Source organism: Rhinoderma darwinii, chromosome 7, assembly GCF_050947455.1.
Source record: "Rhinoderma darwinii isolate aRhiDar2 chromosome 7, aRhiDar2.hap1, whole genome shotgun sequence".
In the NCBI taxonomy this organism is placed as follows: domain Eukaryota; kingdom Metazoa; phylum Chordata; class Amphibia; order Anura; family Rhinodermatidae; genus Rhinoderma; species Rhinoderma darwinii.
The window spans coordinates 30,588,675-30,606,138 of NC_134693.1; the positions used below are offsets into that span (position 1 = coordinate 30,588,675).

At 42.1% G+C, this 17,464-nt stretch overlaps 1 protein-coding gene across 5 annotated transcripts in view; it reads left to right on the plus strand.

The window, feature by feature from the left end:
- The window catches only part of RASAL2 (RAS protein activator like 2), a 280,442-nt gene that overhangs the window by 107,580 nt on the left and 155,398 nt on the right, over positions 1-17,464 (plus strand). For all 5 annotated transcript variants that reach the window (XM_075833092.1, XM_075833093.1, XM_075833090.1 and 2 more), the window contains exon 2: positions 14,859-14,986. In XM_075833092.1, the coding sequence (XP_075689207.1) occupies positions 14,859-14,986 (128 nt within the window). The remainder of the gene's footprint in view (positions 1-14,858; positions 14,987-17,464) is intronic.

Consider the following 17,464-nt stretch of genomic DNA (forward strand, 5'->3'; position numbering starts at 1 on the left):
GAGAAAACAGCTCCTGCATTTCAGACGCAATTGCTCGTACTCGCGTTTTGCGAGGCGTCAATTACGGGCATAATTTGGAGCTGTTCTTCATTGGATTCAATGAAAAACGGCTCAAATTACGCCCCAAGAAGTGTCCTGCACTTCTTTGCCGAGGCAGTCATTTTACGCGTCGTCTTTTGACAGCGACGCGTAAAATGACAGGTCGTCGGCACAGTACGTCGGCAAACCCATTCAAATGAATGGGCAGATATTTGCCGACGTATTGGAGCCGTATTTTCAGACGTAAATCGAGGAGTAAAACGCCTCGTTTACGTCTGAAAATAGGTCGTGTGATCCCAGCCTTAATGACTGTGTCTCAACCTACATATGAAAATGATGATCACCTGTTTGGTATCATTGTTTTATCATTTACCTGACTATAATCCTGTGTATTTAGAATAATTGATGCTGTTTTGAAGGCAAAGGGCGGTCACACCAAATATTAATCTATTTTAGATTTCTCTTCTGTTCATTCACTTTTTGTATTTTGTTAATTGTTAAAAAAAAAAAAAAACAAGATTAACACCGCTACTTTTGAAAGCATTATTACTATTAAGATTTTTTCTCAGATATATATATATATATATATATATATATATATATATATGACATAAGAACTTTAAGAGGATCTGTCAGCTCTTCTAACAGATTAGTATTATACTTGTATCCCAATAAAAACAAAATCTGTTGCATCGTTTCTTAGAACTCTGCTTTGTGCTATTCCTCTGTTATTCCTGTTGGAAATATTTGAATAAGTTTACATTTGGGTGTTACCCTGTGTCAGATTGAAAAAAGTCACACCATAATGACAAAAGGAATGATAACTCCCAGTTGTTAATATATTTTCTGGAGGAATAACAGAGGGTTCCTCAAGAGGTTTCGCGCAATGCAGTGATTTAAGAATTTTATTCCCCATAAAATAAGTTTGAGCACCTTTTCTTCAATGCAGGTACTCTGCATAGTGCCGCTTTTTTGGGTAATATAAGCATTTACTAAAAAGGACATTTCAAGGGTTTCTCTTTTTTTTAAAAAAACAAAACTTTTTGGGTTGTTTGAGTGTTGGGATAGTCATTCTGAAATGGTAACCTGAAGTACTGTATTACTATGTTCATTAAGAACTTTTATAGCGAATATATATATATATATGTGCCCTTTGGAGTTTAACTTTCATAGATAATTTTTTTTTATAAGCTAATTAGCACAGGCAGAAATAAGGATCAACTGAAATAATCATACAGTGAAACGGTTTGAGACGACCACCCAAAATTGCAGTAAAAAGGAGTCTTCTAAAGGGGAGGAGTCTCAAATAAGCCAATATACACAGAATATAAGTGAATTGAAAAAAAATCTGTATCTAATATACAACAGAAGGAAGCAGATTGTCTTTTATGTTATATTTGGTTTGTTTATCTTTTCTTAGTACTGAAAACTTTATTATCTCATTAGAAGCTGGAGACCACATGATCGTCTTGGACATTCTTGGATATTCTTACAAACCCTATGTTTTAATCAGATTATTGGGAAATCCAAGAAAGGCAATCCAATTTAGTTGTTATGGCAGCATATCTATGTGTGAGAATGAAATTGGATGCTAGATACACTTTATCCTTTAGAAACGTTAGTGTATTTTATATGTTGATTGATTTAGATCTGGATATAGCCTCATATACTTAGAGGTAAGGCTCTGTTGGCTTAACCATGACAGCTGTGGCAAATTCCGTCGAAGGTTCTATTATTTTCGGTGGCAAGAATAGGACTGCAGACTTCACTATTCTTTCCGTCAAATCAACTTGATAAATATGGCTGTATTTTAAAGGGAGTCTGTCAAACCAGCGGCACAGTAATATAATGTAGCCTCATCTGAATATAACGCTGGTTTCACTTTTCAGATGAGTTGCTCCATTGCAGCAATAATACCTTTTATTCTTCATATGCAAATGAGCTTTTAGGAGCAAAGAGGACGTCACCGTTGCTCTAAACTGCTCTAACTTCTATCCCCCGTCCGTCAGTCCGTCCGTCAGTCCCTTCTTTGATAGACTGACCGGGCCAGGCAGTATAGAAGACATGATCACGCCTGACCCAGTATTCTTCTGAACGCGCTTTGGAATTGGCACATTCGCAGTACAGCAGTGAAGGTTCACCAGTCTAATCGGCTCTATTGCGCATGCAACGATTGTCACACTGTTCCCAGGTGCTGTACTGCGTATGCGACGAGGACACATTCAGAAGAATACAGGGCTAGGCGTGATCACGTCTTTTACACTGCCTGGCCCTGTCAATAAAGGAAGGGAGGAATGGACTGGGGATAGAAGGTCTAAAGCAATTTAGAGCAACGGTGACGTCCTCGTTGCTCAAAAAAACTAATTTGCATTAAAAAAATAACGTTATTATTGCTGCAACGGAGCCACTCATCTGAGAAATGAGAACCGCGTTATATTCAGGTAAGGCTACATTATATTACTGTGCAGCTGCTTTGATATTGGAAAATTCAGGTGACAGACTCCCTTTAAGCTCCTTTTTATTTGTTTGAAGCAAGAGGTTCAATAATATCACGTCCACTTGACTAGAAGCCTTGGATTATGCACATTAAATATGCATAGTCCCGGTTTTTCTTGTGTACCTGTAATGTACAAGGCATGGAGGCAGCCGAGTCTGACGCAGAAGCACTATTCAGTAAAAAGAAATACACTCCTTTCTTGGCTCATGTCATGTTAATGATTTATATTAAAAATTAAATAAGCTCATAAAACTGCTTACTCCAGTGTTCGGGACTGGCATAGTTTGTCAATGCCAGGAGAAGCTAAATTTCCCTCATATCGGATGAAGGACACTCATGAGCGGTCTCCTGCCTCCTTGCAGATCGAGCAGGTGCAGCGTACATTAAAGAGCTCATTGAATTGTAAGGCCACATTCACATTTTCTATTGTATATTTCGTTTTTTTTTGTTTTTTTTGCCTTTTTAGTGAAACCTGAATGGAGCCAAAGAAAGAGCAATAAAGAAGTGCTTGCAACAGAATGTATGTCGCTCATAGTCTTTAATAATTCATAGACCTAGGCACAGCGACTCAGTCTTTATCATTGCTGCCTCTCAGAATTGGAGCAGTGATTCTGCAACATCTACATAGAGTTTGCATGATCTCCCAGCGCTAGCATGGTCCCCCCACACACATCCCAAAAATATGCTTAAATTTATTGCACCTTTCAAACCTTTCTGCAGTTGACATAAAGATATAATCTGCACAAGAAGTTAGGCAACTTTTCTAATAACTGAGCTCTTCAAGGGCATGTTCCTATACTGTGTGTACGTGTATAGACTGAAATTGCATCCATGTGAACTTGCCTTTGAAGAGATCATGCTTACCACACTTCCTATGAAATTGACACTGGAGGGGAGTGTGTGTGTGTGTGTGTGTTACTGGGGGAACTTAGATTGGGAGTCTTACTTGATGCAGGGACCGATGTGAGTGAATATGTTGTTTACACAGTCCTGCGGAAAACTGTTGCATAAATATATATATGGGTCCCCCTTGTGCTGCCAGAACAGCTCTGATCTATTGAGGCATGGACTACACAAGAACCCTAAAGGTGTCCTGTGGGGACTGCCAGCAAAACGTTCGCAGCAGATTCTTTCAGTCCTGTAATTTGTGATATGGGGGCTCAATGGATCGGACTTGTTTTTCCAGCACATCCCACAGATGCTCGATTGGCTTGAGATCTGGGAATTTGGAGGCCAAGGCAACACCTTGAACTCTTTTTCATGTTCCTCAAACCATTACTGAACAAGTATGGCCGTGCGCATTATTCTGCTGAAATAGTCCACTGCCATTAGGGAATACCGCTACAATGAAGTGGTGTACTTAGTCCGCTGCAATGTTTATGTAGGTGTGGTATGTGTTAAAGTAACATCCACATGATTGCCAGGACCCAAGTTTTTCCAGCAGAACATTGCCCAGAGCATCACAGTGCCTACGCCGGCTTGCCTTGTTTCCATAGTGCATCCTGGTGCCATGTCTTCCACAGGTAAGCGACAGACACGCAACCGACCATCCATGTGATTCATCAGACCAGGTCACCTACTTTCGTTGCCCGATGGTCGAGTTCTGATGCTCACGTGCAGATTGTTGGTAGTGGAGATGGGTCAGCATGGGCGCTCTGACCGTTCCTCGGCTACGCAGCCCCAAACCCAGCAAGCTACAATTCACTGTGTGTTCTGACACCTTTCTATCACAGCCAGCACTCAATTTTGAAGCAATTTGTGCTACAGTGCCTCTTCTGTGAGCTCAAACTCGATGGCTAGCCTATGCTCCCCGTTCTCCGTAATGAGCCTTTGGTGCCCATGAGGCTGTCACGGCTGTCCTTTCTTGGAAAGTACTTACTACCGCATACCAGGAACATCCCTCGACACCTGTCAAAGTCGCTCAGATCCGTACACTTGCCCATTTTTCCTGCTTCTAACGCATCAACTTCAAGAACTGACTGTTCACTTGTTGCCTAATATATCCTACTCCTTGACAATTGCTACTTTTCTTATGTTTTAATAAATAAAATCTATTTGAAGCTTTACTTTTTATCTACAAGTTCTATATGAAGTTATATCACAAAATAGTCATTAGGAGTGAAAAGAAATGGAAAGCGCTAATGGCCATATCGAGGCGGTCTGGCCTCACCGGGTCTAATTGCCATGGTTGTTGCTTCTGAAGAAAACAATCTAGCGCATATACAATGAGCGTGCTGAAATATTCACCGTGCTTGCTGTATTTTTATCTCGCTGATCCCATTTGCAGTGAGTTCATTGGGACTGAATAGCAGGCATTCTACAGCCTTTTCTCTCCAGATTGTTATGTGGGTGTCAGATCAGGGAATTCTCTGTCATGCTTTGCACAGCTCCTAAGTAGATAATTGCAGTTTACATTTGGCAAGTAATTGGGTTCCATGGAAGCAGGCATACTGCTGCTAGTGTGGGATGGTCGCCAACTGCTCGGTTAGCCTTTATACCAAACCACGTCCTGACTCCTCTGGAAACTAGAATAATAAATTAAATCTTTGTTTTCTATTGAGCATTTTACATTTCCCTGTCTTTATGTCATTCCTGGACACGGTCCAGTTTCTCACGCTGCTGCGTTATTATGAGCGCGCCCATGAAATAAGAATTCCAACAAATGTAATCATCCTCAGGAATTCTAGATCCATTCCTGTTAAAAGGGGTATTCCGGTTTTAGTAGGTAAATCTGACTTCATGTGTAATTAAAGGTCTTGTAATTTTCAAATCGTCTTTGTGCGTCAATTTCTTAGCGTTCAAGAACTCGTTGTAGTCATTGAATTGGATCTTTCAGAATATTATCTGTCCTGGTCATGATGTGATGTTGGCACAGGTGCACTGTTCGTCTCAGGCATAGATCTGATAACTGTACTGTAACAAACCGTGCTCCTGTGTGTCCATCACATGACCAGGACAGATTTTTATCCTCTGGCTTTCTGCTGAACTATTGCTTTTGCCAGTCATCAACCAAAAACAGAAGATTCAAATTGGACTTGTGCACGATTCTCCCCGGGTGTCGCATGGGTGCCACGACATGTGTACCGCCCGGAATGGAGGAGCAACTCTTTTTGCCGATGTTCGTTCGGGCGGGAGTGTATAACTGGACTGACACTTTAAAGAATCTTCTCTTCAGGATTACCCCAGGATTACCTATGTCTTGTTAGGGTGGTCTCCTATGTTCCATGACTGATTTCAAAATATCTGATCCTTTGTTCCTTCAGAAGATAAGCGAGTGTCTTATCCACCTCTCCCTATGGCGGTAAACCTACATATCAGCTGACCGCTCTCATGTATATGGCCAGCTGGTTCCTTTGGTCTGTAGCATTCAGTTGACCGACCCTCTATCCACTTATTTCCACCGAGCAATGGTTAGTTCTCCAGCAAAAAATACATTTCCCATTGAATCTAACCATATTCTTACTGGTTTCTGGACGGCCAAATGATTTTCATTGACTACCGTAATTGGCGTTTTATCGGTTTGCTGTTTTTACCGTCACTGGTCATTCTTAAGATTTTCTTCTTGATGCCAGTTTTTGCTTTTTTCACTTGCCTTACAAAGACGTTATTTATCAGCTTGGGAATCTATAGATGTGTTTTGTCCTAGTAAAAAATATATTATGCTTGGAGAATTTATATTTTGCCTTGAGTGAATTCGTGTGACTTGATTTTATCTCCTGATGTGAAGACGCAGTTTAACCTTAACCAATTGATTGTCTATTGTTTATAAGGACGTCACAAGGAATTACCATTGAGGCTGAGCCTGTTTTCCAAGTCTCCTGACACAGTTTAGTCTTAGATTTAGAGGGATCAGTAGTTTGCATTTGACGTCATGCTTCATGGATTGACCCATGACTTTACAAGTGCCACTGGGTCATCACCCATTATCAGAACTTTTGTTCCGCCTGTACTGACAAAACTTTGTCTATGTAGTTTAACCACACGCATCCCAAATCGCAGGGCATTTAAGGGCCCAACCCTGTTCTGACCAGAAACGCCCCCCCGAAATCCACAGTACTGATCATTTTAATGCAAATAAGCTCAGTTGCACACGGCCGGGCGCCACTCGGAACATTTTTCACGGCATCCGAGTGGCACCTGAGAGTTTTCACAGACCCATTAACTTTAGCAAGTGACTTTCCGATTCGTGGAAAGATAGAACATGTCCTATCTTTCCACGGGGGGAGGGGGGACACTCACTGACTTGTGCATTATCCCTTAGTGTAAACCCCAACACCCTTTGTAGTTTCATTTTTTAAGATGGTCACATGAAAAGCAGTACTATTGGCAAGTATATACATGGTTAGGACCATTTATTTTATCACTAGCCCTGAGTAAAGAGAATTTCCACCCAAAATGGTAATTTTATTTTATTAGTGGGGCAGAAACAATACTAAATCCGCAGTGTATGAACGTAACCATAGAGTACTTGCCCATACCTGCTTTTTCCACATGTATTTATCGTTTGACTACAGCCGGGGTGAATAAAGCATTGGTATAATAAACTAAAGCCTTGAATTACGTTGTAATGGCATTTAACATCATTACGTTAAATGGATGTTAACTCATATTACATATTCTGTCAATTTTCTCTTTAGACTGTAAAAGCCCCAGTAATATGTCTCTGATCAGCAGGTCAGATGTCACTAATGGTCCTCATCATGTGACCCATTTACATGCCATCTATACCCATTGTAATGAACGCTAGCATCCGTGTACTCCGCATGATTCACATGGTTGACATGATCATCCTCTTAATAGCCGCAAGTTCATTTTGTAGCACAGTGTTTTCTGCCCGGCAGGAAATATATAGACTCTGTATCCTATCCACGCTGGTTTAAAAACAACAACATTGTGTGTGTGTGTGTGTGTGTGTGTGTGTGTCACAATTGAGCTAAATATTGCAATTCAGCTCAAATAAATATATCAGGGACTATAAATTCTGTTTAAAGCCCAAATGCACATGATTCGTATTATGTGCGGATTTGCCGCACGTGTTCTCCTGCAGCAAATTCGCAGCGAGATACTGTACAATCAAAGTAAATTACACTTCAAGTAATCTCATCTACAAGTATTTGAGTTTTTCCACACGTAAATTGACCTGCGTTGTGTATTTCAAAATCTGCAGCATGTCAATATATCTTGCGTTTACAAGAATTGTTTCTGACAAGTTTATTTTTTTTTTTAAAACGCAGCATAAAACTGCACCTTAAAAATGCATTCGAAAATGCACACGTTGGGTAATTTGATGCAGAAAATCTGCATCACAACCGCAGGTATACGCATGTAATTCTGCAGCTAAAACCTTGCATTTTTTGTGATGATTTTGGTGCGATTTTCCTCTGCACTAGGCAGAATCCACAAGCGGAAAAGTAAGATAAATTGACATGCCGCGGATTCTAAAAAAAGCACCACAGGTCAATTGCAGTCCTGAAAAATACCGCAGCGTGTACATGAGATTTCCTGGAACCTCATTGACTGTGCTGGTACTGTATTACACTGCGGATTTGCTGCACGCAAATCTGCGCTGAAAGACCGCACGTAATACGCATTGTGTGCATTGACCCTTGGGGCGGGTTTACCTGCGGATTTTATGCACCAAATTCTGCAACATGTGCATGTAGCACTACAATGAACCCCTTTAAAGATTATGCAGGAGAATTGCATATATATATATTCCTAATGTTAATGGAATTGCTCCCTTTGAACATGGTGTGAGGTATATGATAGGTGGAGCAGGGGTAGAGAATTTATAGGTAGTGCAGTGGTATGAGGTATTTGATGTGTTGGCAGGGGTGGAATATTATAAAGGTGAGGCAAGTATGGGATATTTGATAAGTGACACAAGGCCTAGATATTTCATTAGTGGGATATTTGATACTTGGGCCAATGGTAGGGTATTTTATATTGCTTGGAGGCTTGCTACAGAAAATTGTGGGAAGTATGTATAACACACTTAGGCTATGTTCACACGGAGTATTTTGGGGGAGGAATATCTGCCTCAAAATTCCGTTTGGAACTTTGAGGCAGATATTCCTCTCCCTGCACGCCGATTTTCGCAGCGATTATCGCGCCGTTTTTCGCCCGCGGCCATTGAGCGCCGCGGGCATAAAACAGCGAGAAATACGCTTTCTCTGCCTCCCATTGAAGTCAATGGGAGGTCAGAGGCGGAAGCGCCCGAAGATAGGGCATGTCGCTTCTTTTTCCCGCGAGGCAGTTTTACTGCTCGCGGGAAAAAGACGCCGACGCCTCCCATTGAAATCAATGGGAGGCGTTCTCGGGCCGTTTTTGCCGAGTTTTGCGACGCGGTTTCCGCGTCAAAAAACTCGGCAAAATACCCCGTGTGAACATAGCCTTAAATGGTCACTATTTTTTCAACAAACTTTGCATAAATCAATAGTTTTTTTTAAAATCCGCACAACAGGGCAATTTATGTTCAGAATAAGAAATGTTGTAATGTATCTTATCAGAGGAAAATGCCTTTTTCTCCACTTGCCAGGCCCTTCCCTTCTAAATGATCACTCATTCAGAAATGTACTGCTTTTTCCGTCTCCTCAAAATGAGATGGACAATCAACTCCCTGAGGAATCTGGTTAAGCTGCTCAGATAAGTCTAAGGAGAGGGGGATGAAGGGGTGCAGAGGCAGAGTGTTATATCTGACCCCAGTACTGGATTTTCAGCTACACTGCTCTTTACTCTTGTAAAATATTTTCCCTGTTGAAACGTCACAAAAAGGCCCAAAAGTCGGAATTTGCTCTGAAAGTTGTGACTTCCGGATCTTTTACGCTGCTCTCGCCACTTCTTGAAAAAGGGGACGAGACCACCGCAGCTCAACAAATGTATTCTAATTTGCACCAGAAAACTGGTGTACATCATAGCGGAAATCTACGCTGTTAGCTGGCATAGATTTCACTCTTTGGGGCGTAGCACAGTAGAGGCTCCATACCTTGCCGCCCCCAGAATGGATTACACCACGTTAGACTGTCTCATCATCATTGCTTCTCCACTTCGGGACCCCTCAGTATGACGCGGCACACACAATTTTCTGACACCGGACAGCATCAGGACCTTGTATGAGCCACAGTATGCAGAGGGCACCTGGATGGGAGAAGTGAAAAGGAGTGGGGAGGTGAGCATAATTGTGTTTTTTTCTGTCTGTTTAGGGGGATGGATGGCGCACAACCAGCAGAAAGATGTGAGCGTTTTATTAAAAAGTGTTGCATTATACCACCGGTGCAAATAGCTGACTTGCGTATGACACGCCAGTCTAAGTAAATCTGGCCCTATATTGCAGTCCTGTGCTTGTAACAAATGCTGAATTATCTGACTTTCTGGACTATAAGGCTATGTTCACACTGAGTATTTTTCCGAGTTTTTTGACGCGGAAACCGCGTCGCAAAAGCGGCCCGAAAACGCCTCCCATTGATTTCAATGGGAGGCGTCGGCGTCTTTTTCCCGCAAGCAGTAAAACTGCCTCGTGGGAAAAAGAAGCGACATGCCCTATCTTCGGGCGTTTACGCCTCTGACATCCCATTGACTTCAATGTGAGGCAGAGAAAGCGTATTTCACTGTGTATTATGCCCGCAGCGCTCAATGGCCGCGGGCGAAAATCGGCGCGAAAATCGGCGTGCAGGGAGAGGAAAATCTGCCTCAAAGTTCCAAACGGAATTTTGAGGCAGATATTCCTCCTGCAAAATACTCAGTGTGAACATAGCCTTAGGGTATGTTCACAAGCTTAACAAAAAACGGCTGTAAAATACGGAGCTGTTTTCAAGCCGCTGATTCTCAGCTGTTTTTTATGCATCAAGCGTATTTTGATGCGTTTTTTACGCCCGTTTTTGTAGCTGTTTTTCTATTGAGACAATGAAAAACTGCTCCAAAAACGGCTCAAGAAGTGACATGCACTTCCTTTTTATGGAGCATTTTTTGGAACGAAACGCAGTTTTTCCCATTGAAATCAATCGGCAGATGTTTGCAGGCGTTCAGCCTCTGTATTTTCAGCCGTTTTTCGGGGCATTTATGGTCCGAAAAACGGCTGAAAAAAAGCCGTGTGAACATACCCTTAGACTCCACATTAAATATCACTGAATTCCTCTTATTGCTAGTATTTTGCTAACATAATCTTTAGGCAGTTACACAGGTAATTCCGCAGTTAAAATCCGCACTTGATACTGGTTTTTTATGCGTTCTTGGGTGCGGATTTTGGTGCGTTATTTTTCAATTCTAGTCAGATACAATTCTGAGACCAAAATGCAAGATAAAGTGACATCCTGCAGATTTTAAAATCTGCACCACAGGGCAATTTATGTGCAGAAAAACTCTGCAACGTGTAGATGAGATCACTTGGGGTCTCGTTGACTGTACTGGTACTGTATTACGCTGCGGATTTGCTGCAGGAAATCCGCACGTAATATGCATCGTGTGCATATGGCCTTAAAGCGTCTGGGGCTTTATTTCAGCTTTCTCTCATCCAGCTTCATACAAGTCTATAAGTCTTTCTAGTCTAGTGACTCTCTATCCATTCCATGGCTTAATACAAGGCAAGTTCTGAATATTTATATCCCACCCATCTAGATCTCCGCAATGCCTGGGAAAGCTGGGCAGAGTTGTGTATCTCCTCTATTATATTGGGCAAACCAACAAGCCCGAATATAGGCGTCTCTGCGTCAGTGTGCCCCTTATCCGAATTACCATCTGAACAGAAACTGGGTGACCTTTGGTCTCCTAAGGAGCAGAGATGACCCCGTTTTGGTCAATGCCTCATTGTGTGATGCAGGGAGGGATTTTCAATGCTTGTGAAAAGTTGAAGAAAATGAATCCTTCTCTTTCTCACACAGCGCTGGAATTTTTCTTTGTCTGCTGCTCTTATGTGTGCGATCTGGCTTTTTTTTATTTTTATTTTTGAAATAAAATTCCTTTTCCATTACTCTGCTGCTAGCATGCGGTACACAAGCTGAAAAGACTTCTCCAAATTGTTTGAGATTTGTGGAAGAACAATTCGCTACGATGACTCGGCTCCCCAGATTGTATCTCAGCGGGCATCTAATTGCTAGTCTAATTTTGTTCCATTCTAGGTGGCGGAGTAGATGGCATTGTCTATGTGGGGATGGAGCATGAAGTGGAAACAGATCCTTTTCTTGTATCGGTTTGTTAATAAATGTTTTCGGGAGGTTGGGGTTCTGATCAATGTCGCTTGAAAATGTGGGAGTAAGAAATTTTGGTTTTTATAAGATCAAAGACACTTAAAATGTCACCAGCACCGGTATGTGCATAGCCATAGTGATCTATATGAGCAAAATACATTCTATGTAAGGCAGTCACCAACTCTTGTGAAACTACAACTCCTGCGTGCCCTGGAATTTTTGGGCTCTATCAAGGCTTAGACTGTTTGGCCCAGTTCTGTCAATGCCCAGGTGACGCAAGTCAACGTTAAGATGTCCTGTACCTTTGAGGAGATAATACTCAAAAAAACAGCTTGTTTTACTAACTAACATCTCAAATGGCTTGTATAAAAAAAAAAATATGGCTAGTGCCACTCTTGTCCATGGGATGTGAATGGTATTTCAGCGGATTGAATGAGACTGAGCTACAATACCCAACATAGCCTAAGGACAAGAGTGTCACTCATTATGTAAGTAAGTATCCATGTTTCTCTTAATTTTGTGTAACTTATTTTTCCACTTTGGACAATCCCTACTTGTTGGAAGGATCCGTTGACAATAAGTTGATTATAAAGTGTCTCCCTGCTGGGACCCGAGCGATCAGCTGTAATCTGTGGGGAAACCTGGCAGTAAGGTTTCAATTTCCCTGCAGCGCTACCACAGGGGGAATAAGGCATTACACAGTGTCCATTCATATCCATGGGTTCTCTGTGTATTGTCAGACAGGACCGGTCCTCCAGGGTGAGGGTCGCTCTTTGTAACCGCTCTCCAATCTGGCCAAGAGATGAAGACCCTCTGTATTTACTCAGAATTCCACAATAGAGTGTATGAAACTGGGTTTTCTAAACTGGACAACCCCTCTAATATATAGTGCTAAAACCCTTTTGCCGAGTGATGATCTCAAGGACTGGAGGTGCAGGGCAAAGGACATTGTATACATAAGTCATTTTGTCACCAAAAGTTATGCAACTTCTGCATCCTCTGAATGTGAACACAAATGTTTCTATTCCCTGACATCAAATAGAAAGATCTTTAAAAACTCTGAGGCATTGATAAAGATATTAAAAAGTTTCAGAATCTTTCTTTATATTCATTATTTACATAAAAATCTTAAAACCTCTATGTTCTATTTATTTGCTGCACATTTGTGAAACTACTGTTCACTGGTATCAGCCATTTCATGTTGGGGAAAGTGGTTTTTTAATTTTCTAGTAATGTGTTCGTTTTGGTTTGCTGGTAAATGGAAGAAAAGAGGATTTATTTTGGGGATCAGCTGACCAGAGTCTCTAGATTTGCAGCATGGGATCTGGATACATTGCGGGGAATGTCCGTAATGAGCGTCCATAATGTTCCTGTCTTCCTTGGTCGCATTGCACGGAGCTTATAATTCGTCTCCCTTGTCAGCAGTGACATTTTTATGTGGGGTTGTACTATTCACGGACCACCAGTCACTCAGTAGCACATGATTCCTTCTTGTTACACGATTCACATTGATACCATAGGAAGGAATTTATTTTACTGTAATGGGAAAAAATCCATCTCCCTTTGGGCTGTAATAAAGATTCTCATCATGGACTGACTCATTTCCTTTCCAGATCAATGTAACTCAGAGATGTAAGTATACGGACAAGTATGACATGATCATTTCTCCCCAAACCCCCTGAGAATAAAACTGCAGCCAAAGGGCCGGGCCGGAAGTGGTTCTGGTCAGTAGTCCAGATACATCTATCCAGCGCTCATCTCCCCATAGATTTATGATTCTGATACCAACTTACATGATGGTAGATGGTTGTCTGTGCAGATAAAGAAATAGGGCACACATGTAATAATCGTTCTGTTTCTAATGGGTGCAAAAATAAATAGTGTGGGAAGGGACCAAAAGTAAAAATCAAGATGGGGATCCTCCACCCCTACACTAATTCCTTGTAGGATGTAAGGGTGGCGTGACCCTAGGTCCAGTTTCCAACTCCTTTGTTTGTTAATGTGGCCATAGAGCAATGAAGCCCCAAACAGGTTCACGCGGCCATGTGGGACATCCTACGCTGGGGGCCGCTCACCATAGACGCCAAAGCGACCAATGATGTGGCCTTCAATTACACCCTTGAAACAAATTTTGTCATAAATTCCATAGTAGCTGGCAATGAAGTAAAAAGTAACTGGTTTGAGTAACGTAAGCCGCGTGTATGACCAATTTAGCCGCTTCTCTAGAGACTTGTTTTGGAGATTTATTATTGTCCACATCATAAATTGGTGTTTATTTAGTTCTACCCAAAACTTGGTTCGTCGTAGACATGGTGGCCACTAGTGTTCATGTTTGTCTGTCTGTCTGTCTGTCTGTCTGTCTGTCTCTCTCTATCTATCTATCTATCTATCTTTGTTGTACGTCTCTGCCTGGAGATTTTTGGGATTTTTTGTTAAGTTCAGGCTGCCATCTAGTGGCCAATTCTAAACTGCAGCGTTTGTTGAAAATAGTTCATTTGGATTTATGAAATCATGTAAGCAAGCGTTCGTATGTTTGTTTGTGGGCATGCACACTGATGACTTTTTATTTCTATTACTCTGTTCCAGTAAAAAAAAACAAAAAAAAAGTGGAAAAAAGAAAAAAAAACACTCACTTCCCCTTGATCACAAGTAGGCTCGTATTTGCATCCGTGTGCGGTGCGTGGTTTTCACGCATCGATTGACTTCAATGGGCCCGTAGGTGCGTGAAAACGCACCAATATAGGACATGCAGTGAGTTTCACGAAGTGGACTCTCGCTGCGTGAAAACTCACGCATATGTGAACGGCCCTATTAAAATCATTGGGTTCGTGTGAATGGGCCCTTACTCGAATAGTACCACAGCATCTGGTGAAGAGTGGTGCTGTTTCATAAAGACCAAAAAAGTATTAATTTGCACCCTCTTTTAGAGAGTCGCTTTTGCGGCAATGTCCTAATATACTGGAATACTGTACATTATTTTATTTACATCCCTGCTGTCATCCCAGATGATACATATAGGATTTGCTCCCTTTGCGGCGGTATCCGAGTTGTTGAGTGTGTTACAATAGAAAGTTCCTCTGTTTTTTCTTTTTATAATTGCAGGAATTGATCATGTTTTCTCTGCTTGTTGTGTTTTCTAGATGTGAAAGGACCCCCCACTCACCGGCTATCATGCGGCCAGTCGCCTTACACTGAGAGCACCACATGGGAGAGGAAGTACTGCATCCTGACGGAAAGCCAGCTGGTGCTTCTGAACCGCGAGGACGAGGTGAGGCCACAATTTGGATGAGCACAGAACGCCGAATAAATCAAAATGATCACAAAATGACACTGAGTAGTTATGGTTACATTTTAGTATTCACATTAACTGCATAGAATTGGAGGCTTGCCTCAGCAGCTGGAGGTGGGCAGGGGGGCTCTAATTTATATTTGTTTCCTACGTCCCACATGGAACATGTAATTACATCTATTCACACCTAGTTAATGTCATGAAAGTAACTTAATTATGTGAAAGTGCTCTCGGCACACGGAAGGCAACGTAATGGAGCTCGGCACTATTCACTTTACATTAAGTGCTGTCGCTCTCACGCCTGCCTCTGTCAGCTCACTTAATAAAGCTTTTACCTCCATGGGTGTTTTCGATGCTTCACCTCTAATATATCAATTTTACTTGTTACAAATTAAAGCCTGACTTGGAAAGTCTGCAGTGTTATGAATTTCAGCAATACAATTTGGCCGTACAATTAGGTAGTATCGTACTTCCTCTTTGTAGCCTTTTGCTATCTCCTTATACCTGTCGCCCATTCATAGAGTTCGATGGTATTTTACCCGTCAATACGATGGACACCATGGTGGAACCTGACCGAGCCCGTAAGTAAGTCAATTGGGTGCTGGTGGAATCCGCGGTGCAGCTGATCTGGCTTTGCGTTGTGGTTTCTGTTATAAGTGCAAGTGTGAACTAGGGATGCACGGTGCATCGAAACTTCGATACTGTTTCGATACTGTGCATCCCTAAACGGTTCGATACCACTATTTCCTGTATTTCGATACTGAGCTGCGCAGCCGCACAGCTCAGTATAGTAACACATGAATGTATGGGAGCGCGGCTGCGGCTGTGTAATTCAGCCACAGCCCCGCTCCTGAGTCATGATAAGTTCGCGGGGTCAGGATGATGCAATGCGGCCAGCGCTGCACTAATGAGCGGCGGCACTGGAGACAGAACATGACGGGCGCGCTACAAAACACCCCCATGTTCTGTCTTCAGTGCCTGAACTGCCGCTCATTAGTGCAGCGCCGGCCGCATCACCTCATGCTGACCACGCGCGCACTTCCTGTCAGGAGCGGGGCAATGGCTGTATTACACAGCCGCAGCCCTGCTCTATAACGGCGGAGATCAGAGAAACCACTCATCTCCGCCGTTATTCCCCTGAATGCTGCGATCACAGCTGACTGCAGCATTCAGGGGAAAGTGAGAAGGGGGGATGCCCCTGGATCGCGTCACAGGGAATTCCTGTGACGCGATCGAGGGCCATACCATATATGGGCAGACAGCCCAGGGTCTATTGACGGACCCCAGGGCTGTCTTACCATATTTCATGTTGTTAGGACATACTTGGGTATGTCCTAACAACTGCCTGTGTATTATCCGTCCACAGGCTCATGTACTGGCACATATCTGATATATGTCAGTACATTAAAGTTTAAAAATAAAGTAAAAAGAAAGTATTGTTAAATTTTAAAAAAAATACACCTTCACCTTTTTTACAATAAACATTAAAATAAGTCTCAATACATAAAATACACACATTCAGTAATGGCGCGGACAACAATGTTTTTGCATCATTTCTGATGTGTACGCTGTAAAAAAATGAAATAAACACGGCTTTCATTCACTTATTAATGTGAGGCGCGAGGTGCGATGAATTTACCCTCCATGTTCCTCACATTAATTATAATTAACCCCATCATGTACCTCGCACATTAACCCAATATGACTGAGAAACATGATGGGATTAATTACTATTAATGTGAGGCGCGTTCAAAATTCATCACACGTCGCGCCTCACATCAGAAAACGGAAGAATTTTTTTTTTATTACTGTTGGCAAAAGTATCGAAATTGGTATCGAAATCGCAATACTAAACGAAGTATCGGTATCGAAGTCCAAATTCTGGTATCGTGACATCCCTAGTGTGAACAGAGCCTTAGTCTAGGATCACACACACCGTTTTGATGCAGTTTTTGGCTACTTTTCGTTTGTACCAGATCCAGAAGTTTATCCAAAAGGAAGGAAAGGTATAAAGAAAAGACTGATGCATCTTCTTTCTTTTGTTTCCACTACTGTGTTTGGCTCAGACAACTGAGCCTAAATCTTCATCAAAACTGTGTGTGTCTTATACGATTTCTGGAAGATTATTCAGAACACGTGTAAAAATGTGTATCAGTGTGTTTTGTGTGACTTTGTAAGTACTTTTTATTAAAAAAATCTTTTTACTTTTTTTTAGATTCAGCTGCTCTGTATTCTCTATACACAGCAGCTGTATCTAGCGCTATTCACCGAATCAGTCAGTCCCGCGGACATGAAGGGTTCAGTGTCGGCGGGTCCTGCGTGTCACTGACACGCAGGATCCACCAGTAAACTATCACAGAACTTAGATGTGACCGTTTACATGTGGATCCACGCAGGACGTGCCGAGACTGAACCTGTCAGGTCCGCGGGACTGACCGATTCAGTGAGTGACCCTAG